General features: G+C 44.7%; 2 protein-coding genes across 5 annotated transcripts in view; one reads left to right on the top strand and one right to left on the bottom strand.

Annotated features, from left to right (window-relative positions):
- Window positions 1–1,823: 1,823 nt before the first annotated feature.
- gadd45gip1 (growth arrest and DNA-damage-inducible, gamma interacting protein 1) lies at window positions 1,824–12,727 on the bottom strand. Its single transcript, XM_043694884.1, has 3 exons — window positions 12,534–12,727; window positions 6,831–7,224; window positions 1,824–2,388 (listed from the first exon to the last, which is right to left on the bottom strand). Exons 2-3 carry the CDS (start codon window positions 7,178–7,180, stop codon window positions 2,094–2,096), a joined length of 645 nt encoding a protein of 214 aa, XP_043550819.1. The 5' UTR covers window positions 7,181–7,224; window positions 12,534–12,727; the 3' UTR covers window positions 1,824–2,093.
- LOC122552228 overlaps window positions 12,727–14,808 on the top strand; it is a 93,032-nt gene continuing 90,950 nt past the window's right edge. For all 4 annotated transcript variants that reach the window (XM_043694881.1, XM_043694882.1, XM_043694883.1 and 1 more), the window contains exon 1: window positions 12,727–13,614. In XM_043694881.1, coding sequence (XP_043550816.1) covers window positions 12,811–13,614 — 804 coding nt within the window. In that variant the 5' untranslated portion in view covers window positions 12,727–12,810. The remainder of the gene's footprint in view (window positions 13,615–14,808) is intronic.

Genomic DNA, 14,808 nt, shown 5'->3' with positions numbered 1-14,808 from the left:
GGCTAATGCCCGAAACGTCGATTCTCCTATTCTTATAAACTCCTGAGCTGCTAGGAGCATGCAAAGGCAGGAAGTGGCATAACATCACACTAACCATAGGCATGAATTACAATAGGTACAGGGTGTGAGTATTTTAGTTGCAGGAATGGCTGATGTTGTTGCTGTCACTTTGCTGCTGTTCCACCTCCCTTCAGCTCGACAGCGCCCGTAGCTATTACAACTTCAACCATCCAAGGTCCGAATCCTACGGGACTCGATCACAACCGGACATCCGGCACTTTAAAACGGCACATCACGGTACAGTGGGTAGAGGTCCTGTCTCTGATCTGGGGGCTTTGTATTCGTATCCATTTACCAGGATATCCGATGAGGGTACATTTCTAATGTGCCCAACTAGGACAGATTCCTGATCAGTCGTGCAATGGTAAGAAATTGGAGGCCTCATCACTATGCATAGCTCCAGACTATAAGATGCCAGTAAAGTAAACATGTATGTTACTGCAGCAACTAGGACATCCTGAATGGACTGTAACCCACCAGTACCACCCAGCAGAGTGCGGATAGCTGCATCACTCAACCATTCCCAAATTAAACAGAGGGTGCAAGTATTTTTATATAGGTTCCCAGCCATTCCTTGGACTAGAGTCACACGTGCCACCAGTCCTTGATGTTCACACTCAGACAGTTTGTCTTGAATGTCTCAGTTATTCCCAAATCGTGAACCACAAAAAGTATTATTTATTTTAAAAGTAAATTTTTCCACTTCTGATTGGGGATGCAAGTTGTTGCGATTACATCGATTTCCATGTGATTTAATTCACGATTCTGAATCTCTATCCCAAGATTGCTACCATTGGTTAAAAAGTGCCAATTTAGGCACACTGTCCTATTTGTAGTGATCCAAAAATTCTCATGTCTTCTATGGCACGGGTATTGCTGTATTAATGCAGGGCTTTTGCTTAAACCAAGAAAGTAATTTTGCAGTAACAGGTGGGGGTGCAGAAATTATGTGACAGAACTGCAGGCCAAGCAGCTTGCAGGATCTTAAGCACAAACACATCTGTACTCCAGCGGGCAGTCAGCCTGAGACCATCGCTGACCCTGGTTTGCCCAGTCTTTAGGGGCCTGCACAAAACACTTTAAATAAAATTTTATTTTATGTGACAAGAAGTACTGGTGCAGATTTACTTAAATGCTACGTGTACTAAGTACAAAGACTTTATGCAGAATTATTTCAAAACCAATTAAAATCATTTTAATTTATGTCAATTAACTATCACAATAAAATGGAAATTTACTTCAAACTTTTGTTGTATTCTGTCTTTTTTTTATGATTTACATGTGGTGTTTTTAGCATCAGACAAGAGGTTGCGATTCCCCCTGCAGCAATGCATGCACCCCAGTAATCTCTTCCATTAGGCAAAAGCTTAAAGATGGACCAACAGGTTCAAGAACAGCTTCTTCCCTGCTGTTATTAGACTTCTGAATGGACCTCTCAAATTTCACATCTAATATTGAACTTGCTTTTTGTGCACCTTTTTTACAGCTGTAACGTGAGGATAGAACAGAGTGAGGAACACTATGTTCTTTGTATGGTATCATCTGCCTGTACTGCACACAAAACAAAACTTTTCACTGTACCCAGGTACATGTGACAAAAATCAAATTAGAAATTCCAGAAATAGGTCAGGAAAATTAAGGGCCAATGCCACAACCAGTAACCAAGAAGATTGTAGATTGTCAACAAAAGACCAACCAGCTCCACGAGGGAAGGGAGCCTGTCATCTTTATATGGTTCAGTCTCGCATGACTCTAGTCCAATGTTAGATGGTTAATTCTTTAATAGTTTCTGACATCACTTGACAGTAAAGTGAAGACGTAAAGACACCAGCCTCCAAATGTCATGGAACTGCTGGCAATAAATGTGACCTTGTTAATTATCAAGGACAAATAATGAAATTTTAAAAATGACTTGTGGTCACTCAGAATGGAACACTTGCAACATGTTAAAGTCCCCACGTTTCATTCAGTCTGTCCAATCAATGAAAGAGTTTTAGCAGTCTCCAATTCCTGGCAATGTAAATACAAGCAGTTTATAAGGTGCCTGCTGCTGCTGCTGCTACCTCACTCCCAGAAGTCTCCTCTTTCTTTCGTCTTTTCATCAGTTTACGTTTCTTCTTCTCCTCCTTCTCCAACTCCTTCACCATCTCCTGAAACTTGGGACTCCGTGGGTCGATGCTGTAGCCAAAGCGTTCCCTAGCTTCTGAAAGCAGATGTTCCCGCCTGGCTTTCTCCTCTCTCTGCTTGATCTTCAGCTCGCGTTTCTCTCTCCGCCAGTCTTCAACCATCTTGGGCATCTTGGCCATGTTGGTCGCAATCAGCTTCTGCCTGGAAATAGCAGAGAGGAAGAGAAGACATGTCATTGTGTTCACTCTTCCAAAGATCTCCATGTCTGCTCCCCTCACTGACAAATCAATGTAATACAAAACTCGCTGATGTCCAAAATACCCCAGCTCGGTGTTATCCCTTTTCTGCTTACTCCCTGTGAAATGCTTCAAAATATTAACTTTTTTTAATCCTTGTTCTCAACTCACTCCATGGTCTCAACCTAACTCAATCTCAGTGCACAGAGATGCTAGAGGAGGTTACTATCACTCCAGACTCCTCTCTTTCCACTGTTACCATCAATTAATGTCCACTGGAAACTCTGGTATTTCTCTCCTGAACTGTCCCACTTTTTCTCTCTCTTTTCCTTTCAGGTGCTACTTATAACTTGCAGCTATTCCTCTGAAATGACGTGGTTTCAAGTATTCTGAAACAAAAACAAATTATTGGAGAAACTCAACCAGTCTGGCAGCATCTGCAGAGAGAAAAACTGATTAACATCGAAGCCAGTGACTGTTCAACGGAACTGAGATTTTGTTGATTTTTTCGAGCACTTTCTGTTTCAGTTTTTGTTTCAGATTTTCAGCATCTGCAGGTCTTTATTTTATTTTGGTGGCAGGTACTTTTTAGTAAGTGTTCTTGTGAAGCACCTATGGAATTTTTTGCTATATTAAAACAGCTATATAAATGTAACTTGTATGCTCTTCATACATCTGACTCTCAGGATAGAAGCAGCAGCTCATTACGTTTGCAACCGGTTGCACAGGCAAAGTAAGCAAACTGCAAACCCCATGCACAGCAACTTGCTGATCCCAACCAAAGCAAGGCAAAATGGCTAGAAACACTTACGAGAGGAGACCAGCAGAATCTAGCAATACAAAAGGCCATTCAGCCCATTGTATCTCCTACTGGTTCTTTGCATTTAAACCCACTTCTCTATACCCATGCAATGCATATTCTTACCTTTTTGAATACTTATATGTCATAAAATGCAAGAGCGGAAGTAGGCCACTCAGCCCATTGAGTATGCTCTGCCATTTCTTTCTCTATGAAATTAGATTAGATTAGATTCCCTACACTGTGGAAACAGGCCATTTGGCCCAACAAGTCCACTCCGACCAACCAAACAGCAACTCACCCCAGTCCCATTCTCCTACGTTTACCCCCGATTTCATCGGGAAAGATGAAGAGCTGATATCTTTCCTGTTCACAATATTCTAGCTATGGTCTGTGCCTTATTTAGTTTTTAGCAAGATCTCCCTATTATCCTGTTCTAAGTTATTACTGAGGCCAGTTCCAACATGCAGATTCCACATTACAGCAATGTAAACTGCTCAAAAAAGAAATTACAAATTAACTTTTTCCTTCTCTCAGATTCTTTTCCTAGTTATCTCAAATTTGTGACAATAGTCACTTTGAAAATTTGGAGAAGTTAAAGAAGTGGAAGTTTGTCTTTGTAGCTTTATCATTTAACAAGATACAGCTGATTATACGAATAACCTAAAAACTCGCACATTAGTGTGGTTAGTGCATACCCCAAAGCTGTAAACCTTCAAACAAAAGTCAGTAAGGAGGATGTCTGAATCACTGACGAGACCATAAACAGCACTTTCTCGTCTTTGACTTTATTAATTGCCATGATCTGCATTTCCACACCTGCTGCTACAACCTGCGTTAGCACCTCATTCAAGCAGCTGTCAAGGAGTGAGGACATTATTGCAATTCACATTCTGCATTTGCCACTTCCCACAGTCGAGTACACAAAAAGCCAGATTCCTGTGTGAGTTTTAGTTGCACAGCCTCAGTGGGTTTCTCCCTTCTAGCTGCTTGGAGCAACACTGGGCCTGTGAATCATAGAATCCCTACAGTGCAGTGGGTATTCAGCCTGCACTGACCCTCCGAAGTATATCCCACCACCCTCTGTAATGGAAACTGCTGCACATAAATGCTGCTGCCTCAGAATCCAAACTCTATACGCACCAGTTTCAATGGTTTTCTAATGTACAACAAAGCAACCTGCAGGACTGCATCTTAAAACTCAGTGACCCTTCTGCCAGTTTTCTGCTTAAACAGATGACAGGGTCAATCTTCTGCCTCCATGGAATGTAAATCACTGGTTGACTGGCATAGCAACACCAGGTCAGCTCTCCTGTACGTCCAACCCTGAATAATGTCCAGATATTGCTGTCTCTCCTTCTGCTTCATTGTGTCTAATGGATTATACCATATACATCAACCCAGAAATGTCCTAAAAGGCCTTCACACCCTTGACTCCAGGATCCTCCTTCCGCCCTTTCTCATAGAAATCTCAGGTGCAGGTTGTCTCTCCAATCATAAGAGAGCCTTCTCAGCACTTCATGTTGGCTCCACTATTCAATAACAGTGGAGTTTATTGTACTCACTTTCCTGCTTGTTCCGCCCCATAGCCATGATGGTACAGACTTCATGGGCCAAAGACCCTCTTCTGTCCTGTATGACTATAATACTTACCGCTCTTGATGATCAGAAATCTGTCCAACCCAGCCTTGAACATATTCTGAAGCAGTGCAACCAGTTCTGATTGCCCTGTTGTAGGAAGGATATTATTAAGCTGGAAAGGGCTCAGAAGAGATTTATCAGGGTGTTGCTGGGAATGAGTTATACGAGAGGCTGGATAAGGTGGGACCTTTTTCACTGGAGTATAGGAAGTTGAAGGGCAACATTATAGAGGCTTGTAAAATCATGAGGCGTGTAGATAAAGTGAACGCCAAGCGTCTTTTCCCCAAGGTGAGGGTTTTCAAGACTAGGGGGCATATTTTTAAGGTGCAAGGAGAAAAATTTTAAAAAGACATGAGGAGCAATTTTTTTTTACACCGAGTGTGGTGCATTCTTAACTTGCATTCTTAAAGGATGTATAAGAGTGGATGTTTCCTCTGGTTGGTGAGATTTAAATCAGTGAATATAATCTCAGAATAATGGACAAATCATTTAAGATAGACATGAGGAATTTCTATATCTGTCTCCCTTTCTTCTAGCTCTTCCCTTGCGCTTGCTCTCTTCCTCTTTAGATTCCCTCATTCCAGAGAACATCGCTGACTATTTCCCATGATCTGTTCCCTCAAGTCCCTTTCAATCTCATCCCACTGCCAGCTGTGGCTCAGAGGGGAGCATTTTTGCTCGAGACACAAGATTCTGGGGTCAAATATTATTCAAAAGGCTCAAACTGACACTTACTGCAGTAGTAAGGGAATGCCATACTGTTGAAAAGTTCGTTCTTTGGTGGAGAAACCAAACCAATATTCAATCGGGGAATCAAAAGATCCTCTGAGAGGAGGCAACACCTGGAGTATTATGTACAGTTTTGGTCTCCATATCCAAGGAAGGATATACAGTATGTGCCATAAATGGACTTCAATGGGGCATCACCAGAATAACCTCTGGCGGTAGGATTGTTTTATGAGGAGAGATTGAGGAAAGTGGGTCTGTAATCTCTAGAATTTCAAAAAATGAGAACTGACCACATCAAAACTTATAGGCAGTGAGCTCTATTTTCTCACCACCTTCAGTGAATATTTTGCTTTTAAACCACCTGTGCCTTGCCTTAAATCTATGCCCCCAGTCATCGATGCCTCTGCGAAGGGGCAACATTCTTTTCTGTCAACCCTATGGTCCTCATAACTTCATACATCTCAAACATGTTGAACTTGAGAGGATGCAGAAAAGATTCACAAGGATGTTGTCAGGGTTAGAGATTTTGAGCTTATAGGGAAAGGTTGAATAGACTGGGGCTATTCAACCTAGAATGTTGGAGGCTGAAGGGTGACCTTAGAGAGGTTAAGAAAATCATGAGGGGCATGGATAGGATGATTAGTCAAGGTCTTTTTCCCAGGGTAGCAGAGTGCAAAACCATAGGTTTAAGGTAAGAGGGAAAAGATATATAAGGGACCTAAGGGGCAACTTTTTCCTGCAGAGGGGTAGTGCATATGTGGAATAATCTGCCAGATTAGTGGTGGAGACGGGTACAATTAGAATATTTAAAAGGCATCTGGATGGTATACCATTAAGAAAGGTTTAGAGGGATATGGGCCGACTGCTGGCAAATGGGACTTGATTAATTTTGGATATCTGGTCATCGTGGACAATTTGGGCCGAAAGGTCTGTTTCCTTGCTGTACAACTCAATGACTATGTCTCCTTTCAATCTCCTCTACTCTTCGGAAAACAACCCCAGTCTGTCCAATCTCTCTCCAGCACTGACTCTCTCCAGCCCAGGCAACATCTTGGGGAATCACCTCTGCACCCTCTCTATTGCAATCGCTTCCATCCTATAGATATACAGAAAATGTAACCTCTGGTGGGAAAAACAAGGGAACAGCATGCTGTTTAAAGTAGAAAAAAGGGCACTTCCAAAGTGAAGGGCGCTACAGAAATGTAACTGTGTCCTTTTCCCATCCCCACCCCCCTCACCTTTCCTTTTCCTTCTTCTCCCGCTCCAGTTCCTTAGCGCGGAGATCGCTTAACATCTGCTGTAGGCTGGGCTCCCACTCGGCCTGGTGCTGGGCCAGTTCCGCGGCCTCAGGCCACAGGGAGGTGGCCAGCACGCCGGACGCGCTTCCCCAGCGGCCGTAGCGTTTGCGTTGGGCCCGGGCCCCCCGCTGCCACTCGGGGCTCTCGGAGTGCGGCAAGTAGAAGCCGTTCAAGTCCAGGCCCAAGCGTCGGGCGTTGTAAGATGCTCGGGCGGTGATAAGAAGCCCCGGAGGCCGCAGGGCAGCGACAGCCCCACCAAACGAAAGGCAGCGCAAGATGGGCGCCGCCATCTTGGATCTTGGTCTTTGCTCGTGGCGGGCGCCTTCCCAAATGCCTGTTGAAAAGTTTAAAAATAACTTAAAATGTTTTGAAGGACACTCTTCTTGATGTCCCAGAAGGCCATGCTCCACTGTGTTGCAGTTTAGTGTGTTCGCTGCTCACAATTTGGTCTCCTCTATACTGGGGAGATAAAACGCTGACTGGATGACCACTTTGCAGAACACCTACGTTCAGTCCCTAGTAATGACCCCGAGCTTCTAGTTGCCTGTCTCTTCAATACACCACCGTGTTCAATGGCCACAATGTGTGTGCTGGGTCTGGTGCAGTGCTTAAGCTGGAAAAAAAGGGATCATATTTTCCGCTTGGGAACTCTGCAGCCTTCATGACTCCATATTTAATTCAAAAATTTTAGGGCTTGAAAACTTCACTCTATGCCATTCACCCAATCCCACATCGCAAGCCCTGTCATTGACACAGGCTGTATTCAGCACAGCAACAAATTTGGTTAGGAATTGACCGACAGGTTTAGACAGTACATTTGGATTTGCTCAGGCTTGGACAGCCGAAGGGCCTGTTCCTGGGCTGTAAATTTTCTTTGTTCTCTTTTTCCCGCTAACTCACATTCATAACTGCAGTTACAGATGCAGCCAGGTTGCACGGGAGATTCACTAAGATGCTGCCTCGGCTGAAGTGATTCAGCTACAAAGGGAGACTGGATAAGCTGGGATGGAAATGTGTTGCTGGAAAAGCGCAGCAGGTCAGGCAGCATCTAGGGAACAGGAGAATCGACGTTTCGGGCATTAGCCCTTGGGAGAATGACAGAAAACATTAGATAAATTCTGCAGGTCTGGCAGCATCTGTGGAGAGAGAAACAGAGTTAATGTTTTGGGGCAAGTGACCCTTCTCGATAGGATGGGTTTGTTTTCCTTAGCCGAAAATGTGTTGCTGGAAAAGCGCAGCAGGTCAGGCAGCATCCAAGGAGCAGGAGAATCCCAAGGAGCAGGAGAATCGACGTTTCGGGCATGAGCCCTTCCTCATGCCCGAAACGTCGATTCTCCTCCTTGGATGCTGCCTGACCTGCTGCGCTTTTCCAGCAATACATTTTCAGCTCTGATCTACAGCATCTGCAGTCCTCACTTTCTCCTTTGTTTTCCTTAGAGCAGAGAAGGCTGAGGGGGGAACTTGATTGATGTGTACAAAGTTCTAGGAGACATAGGGTAAATAGGAAAATACTTTTCCCCTTATTGAAAGAGTCAATAACCAGTGGCACAGTCTTAATCATCCACTGCCTGTTAAATGCTTCAGTCAGCTCTGCCTCCACCACATCTAGAGGCAGTGCATTCATTATAGGCAAAAAAAACACTCCTTGTGTGAAAAAAAACTTTTTAACATTGCTAGTTTTCCAAATCACTTTAAATTTGTGCATTCTTGTTCTCAGGTCTTCACATTGTTATTCCTACAAATTATCCTGTTGAGTGCAAGATGAAAAGTTTTATCAAAATGTGTTTTCTTTTCAATGATACCTAGTTTTTGTTACCCTCAACGTGGTCTCAGAACTTGCATTTAAAGCACTGCCCTCAATCTCAGGACATCCGAAGTACATGTGGTAGGAAACACTACAGCCAATTTCTGTTCCACAAACAACAACGTGCTAATGACCTAATCATTTCAAGGAATTTTGGTTGGTATGCATTAGGACACATTGAGTTAACACTTCTGCTCTTCTTTGAAATAGTGGCTGTGGGATTTTTCACATCCACCTGAGAGGGCAAATGGGGCCTTGATTCAACATCACATCTGAAACACAACACCACCTACAGTGTTTCTTCAACACTGCACATGACTGTCACCCTAGATTGTTGTGCATGAGATTTCAAAGTGGGGCTTTAGCTCACCCACTCCTTTTTTTTACATTTGTTAAAATTGCGATTGTGCAAGACCTAGTGTTTGCCATGGACTTGAATTGTTGAAGATGCTGTCATTGTATGAAACACAGAGGCTACTTAGCACACACCAGATTGCCAGGTAAAATAACAAGGATCAAATAACTATGCATTTTAGTAATTGTTTAAGGGGGAAATATTGGCCAAGAACTCCCTTGTTGTATTGTATAATGGTGCATTGTAAATCTTTCACATTCATCCAGGGAGGGGCTCGAGTTAATGTTTCAGCTGAAAAGTAGCACCTACCCCAGTGTTGCTTTGAAGCGTCTCCGGAAGGGGATCTAAAAAGTGTCTTTCAAGCAAGAGTGCTACATCAGATATCCCTAAAGTGCAGTATTCAAATGCAGAATATGCAGAATCTCCTTGCTTTCAACATGAAGGTTTGATAAAGGAATGATTGAATCAAGTGGAAGCTTTGCAATAAAACAATCTTTAAGTGGCCCTACAGGACATCACACATTTCATTGTGGTCAATCATGAGACAATCGTCAAGAAATTATGTTTTCTGGAGAACTCATTACCAGAGTTAGCACATACCCCTAAATCTAGTTTTGAATAGTTTGGGTTATTGATCTGACAACCTCATTTTCTGCTTGGTGGGAACTCCTTTCAGTTTCAACAATCCTTTCTCTAAAACAGAAACTCAAACTTCTCACTTTTTACTTGGGATTTAACATCTGAAAGCAAAAAGGTGTTTCCAAATTGGCAGGAATCCTCACTGTGGGACCACCTTGGTGAAGAACAGGATATCACCCTCAATTCTGGTGGTTCCTGCTAAGCAAGCACCACACAGTAAAAATTTGACTGAAGTACAGAATTCTGTAACATATAAAATCAGGATGTGAGATATAAGACTAAGTAATTGTTACAGAAATAAAAACAAAAACTGCTGGAGAAACTCTGCAGATATTGCAGTACCTGTGACAACAGGAAACACAGGAAACGTTTTGAGTCCAATAAGACTCAGAATATGAACCATGCTATCGGACTCAGAATGCTGTTTCTCTCTTCAGATGCTGCCAGACCTGTTGCGTTTCTCCTACACTTTGTTTTTTTCCCAGAATCTCAATATTCTGTCTATATTTTAAGGTTACAGAAGTTTGACAAGAGTCCAGAACAAGAAGGCATAGGTTTAGGGTGAGAGGGGAAAGATATAAAAGAGACATGAGGGGCAACCTTTTCACACTGAGGGTGGTACGGGTATGGAATGAGTTGCCAGAGGAAGTGGTTGCAACATTTAAAAGGCATTTGGATGGGTATATTAATAGGAAGGGTTTGGAGTGATATGGACTGGGTGCTGGCAGGTGGGACTAGATTAGGTTGGGATATCTGGTCGGCATGGACAGGTTGGACCGAAGGGTCTGTTTACATGCTGTACATCTCTATGACTCTATAACTGCTGTGAATTCCCAACATTGCTCGTGTTTAATACTGTAGAGATAGGAGACATGAGTTAATATAATCAGTCATTCTCTACTTTCATTCTCACAGCACACAAATGTGCACAAACAGCTCACAAACACACTACCTCTAGTGCACACAGACACACCACCTCAAGTGCACAGACACGCCAACCTTAGTGCAAACATATGATCTTTACTACACACAGATCACATAGACACACTACTCCAACTAGTCCACGTAAACACAACCACTCTAGTTCACCAACACCATCCCTAGTGCAGTTACAGTAACTCTAGTGCATACACTGATGCCCCACCTCTAGTGCACACAGACACAGTTGGTTTGTGATGCAGAGTGATGCCAACAGCATGTGTTCAACTGTCACCCCAGACGTGGTTATCTTCTCACCCTCTCACCCCGCCTGAGGCGTAGTGATCCTCAGGTTAAACAAACAGCACTCATCTCTCTCTAATGGGAGAGCAGCCCTATCGTCTTCTAGAACTATGGAGACTTTACTTTTTTTACACAGACATACCAAGCCTCGTGCACATAGGTCACCACAAGTGCGCACCTGTAGTTCAGACACCACCTCTAGTGCACAAACACATAACCTAGTGCACGTACCGCCTTTAGTTCTCACACACTGTTCCTAGTTTGCACTGACAGACTCACTAAAGTCTAATCAGTATCAGGGTTGCATAGTAATTTCCATAGATCCATTCTCTAGTTTAAATTTTCCCATATTGCACCTATCCCCATTCCATATGTTGATAGGCGAGAACTGCATCATCAGTGACAGGAGCATACTCTGTGCCCACTGGCAAAGACACAGACACACTGGTGTTGATGAAAGGATTCCTTGCCTGAGTTCGTAACTCTGTGGCTTCTTGCCTGTTGCTTTGAAGGCCATGGGCGGATGGCAGTCATCAAAAGGGAACAGCAGAATATTATCATCACTTCCAAAGACAGCTTTGGAAATACAACAACAACTTGCATGGAGCAGGGGGACATGATGGCATAAATCAGTGACATAGTAACTCAGAAGCAGGCGAATGTTCTGGGATCAGAGTATGAATTCTACCATCACAACATATGAATTCAATCATTAAAAATTAAATCTAGAATAATGTCAACCACCGAAGCACTTTCTAGTGTCATAAAACCTTGCCTGGTTCACTAGTGTTCTTTAGGGAAGGAGATCTGCCATCCTTAAGCATATGACATACACATGACTCCAGGACAACAGGAATGCAGTTGATTCGTGACTGCCCTCTGGGCAAATTGTGGATGGGCAATGAATGCTGGCCTGGCTAGCCATGCCCACATCTTGTGCACACATTTAAGTCATACTTATAGCACATTTGACATAATAAAACATCCCCAAGGCATGTCAATGGAAGTTAATCACTGAAGGAGCTACTAGGAAAAGAGACTGAAAATCTGATTGAAGGGATAGGTTTTAACAAGCCTCTCAAAGGAGGGGAGAGAAGTTTAGGGAGGAAATTCCAGACCGAAAGGCCCAGACATGTCTGTTTGCACAGGATTGATTAACATTGAAGATGGTTACAAGGCCTAAATTGGAGGCTTGTGGGAGCTAGAGAAGGTGGAGTGTTGCCATGGTGGAATTTGGAACCAAATCCTAGCTAGACAGGTCATAAATTGGGAACAGAGTGATGCTGCATGAAAATGCAAGCAAACGTGATTAGTTTAGCTTTGGAAGCTTGGATGCGTTAGACTGAAGGGCCTGTTTCTGTTTAGTATGCCTTTATGATTTAGCATGAAGTGCAGGGCAGCTGAGTTTTAGATAATGTCAAGTGCCTGGAAAGTGCAAGGTGTGAGACCCAAAGGAAAATGAAAGGAGGATCTTGATGAAGAGGCCTGCCAAAACTTGGTGGATTCAGGTAACCAAAAATCAGTGCTGGACGATGAGCCAAAGGATAAGGTTTATATTTAGTTGTTAGTAATATCTGCAAATAGATTTTGCTTTGCGTTGTTGCTAATACACAAATGTGTTTACCTTGCCTACCATAGATATGTGTCTTCAGTACCACTTCAAACAACAGGTGTGAGCACCGTATTCTTAAAGAGATTTCCTCCCCCTTCCCCTCAAAGTGATTTATTGATTCAATAAAAGTAAGGGTGTGAGATGGTAGCTTCCTGTAGTAAGCTCTCCAGCGGGGAAACCAACAACTTATAAAGAGCCAGGTAAGAAGGAATGATTATCCAAAATTGACTGCAAGGCCTGGTTATTACGGCCTTGAACTAAGTATTTATTGACGCAGGAGTCCTGTGGAATGTTAACTTTTCAGACTAAGCTGATCTTGAGTCTCTTCCTCACAGTTACAGGCCTCAGGTTTCTTCCACCACAAGATGACGGCGAAGGAGCAATGTCTTCGGGCGATTCTTCCCCGGGGAGCAACGAGCCGGACCTTGAGAGGGTCCCTGAGCGGTTTCGTGCGGGGTTCTCCTCGGTCCACGGACCCCGCCTCTCGGTGCCGCGTCTGTGGTCGACATTCTTGGGGCTGCAGGGCAAGCGGGCGGGATTAGGAGCCGGCGACCTGCCCTCCCGGAGCCGGGCCGGAGGCTCCTGGAGGAATCGCGTGCTGGAGGCCGCCCGGGACGGGCCGGCCTGGCGAGTTCCATCACCGGCGGGGGGGGAGCGAGTCCCTCAACCGCCTCAACCGGGGTCCGATCGCAAGACAGCGGGCGCCTTTCACATCCGCACGGCGACGGGCTACGGCGTGTGGGGCACGGTGCCGGCGGACACCCGCTTTCAAGCGGCTCGGCAGAGGTGGCGCCCTCCGTCGAAGAACAGCACCCCCCGCCATCGGCCGAGTGTGGACGACGCCCCAAAAGGGCGGGAGGAGGCGCTGGCACGCGACTGGCTTCGGAGCTCGAGCCCAACGGACAAACCGTCAACGGCGGCGGCCGCGCTCTCTCGGAACAACAACGACGACGCGGAAAACAGACAGAGGAGTGCCGAGGAGGCTTGGAGGCGATTGATTGAGAAAGGGAGGAGAGTCACCGAGGAGATCGTCCTCCCGCTGTCCGAGCAGGAAGCCAGTCCATCGAGCTGCAGAGCTGTACCTTTCACCCAGGTGAGCGAAGGAGAAAAAAAAAAGCCCGGACGTGGTGGGCCGAATGGCCGGTCCCTGTGCTATACTGTTCTTTGGGTTCTCTCTCTCTCACTCGTATACACTACTGTATATATTAAAGTGGTGCTGGGAAAGCACAGCAGGTCAGGAATGAAGGGCTCCTGCCCGAAACGTCGATTTTCCTGCTCCTCGGATGCTGCCTGACCTGCTGTGCTTTTCCAGCAACACACTGATCTTGACTCTGATCTCCAGCATCTGCAGTCCTCACTTTTCGACTACTGTGTATATGCCAGAAGCGAAAACCGCGCTGAAGAAACTCAGCAAGGTCTGGCAGCATCTGTGGAGACAGTGAGAGAAAACAATTAACGTCTCAGTTCTTCAGAACTTATTGGATTCAAAACTTCAGCAACGTCTGGCAGCATCTGTGCAGAGAAGAGAGAGAAAAAACGTTTCGAGTCAATTGACCTTGCTTCAGAACTTAATGGACTCAAAACATTTACTTTCTTTCTCCACAGGACCTTGCTGAGTTTCTGCTGCACTTTCTGTTTTTGTTTTAGATTTCCAGCCTCCACAGTTCCTTGCTTTATTTTATGTTGTCAGATATGTATAGCGTGGCAAGAAGTAAAACATTGACTATATTCACTTACCCAGCCTCGACTGCGCTCTGGGGAAGAGAATTCCACAGTTTAATGACCCTCTGGGAGAAGAACCTCCTCCTCATCTCCACCCCCCCATCCTTATAACCCTGAATTTCCCACGGGTGGCCGACCTGGGCCCTGGACACTACCGGCAATTTAGCATGGCCAAACCACCTAACCTGCACACTGTTGGACTGTGGAAGGAATCTGGAGCACCCAGAGGAAGCCCAAGCAGACACAGGGAGAATGTGCAAACTCCGCAAACTCGATGCTAGAATTGAACCCAGGTGGTGTGAGGCAGTTAGTGCTAACCTCTGAGCCACCGTAATTCTAGACTCCCCCATATTAACTGTTTAATAGTCGCACTTAAATGCTAACTACTGGTAAATCCATTTAAAATCTGATGTGGAGGTGCTGGTGTTGGACTGGGGTGGACAAGGTCAGAAGTCAGATGACACCAGGTTATAGTCGAACAGGTTTATTTGAAATCACAAGCTTTCTAAGCATTGCTCCTTCGTAAGGAGGGGCAATGCTTAGGAAGCTTGCGATTTCAAATAAA

This window comes from Chiloscyllium plagiosum, chromosome 8 (genome assembly GCF_004010195.1).
Source record: "Chiloscyllium plagiosum isolate BGI_BamShark_2017 chromosome 8, ASM401019v2, whole genome shotgun sequence".
NCBI classification, from domain to species: Eukaryota; Metazoa; Chordata; class Chondrichthyes; order Orectolobiformes; family Hemiscylliidae; genus Chiloscyllium; species Chiloscyllium plagiosum.
Note: the sequence above shows the minus strand (reverse complement) of the source record. Positions and strands in the feature narration are given on the sequence as shown.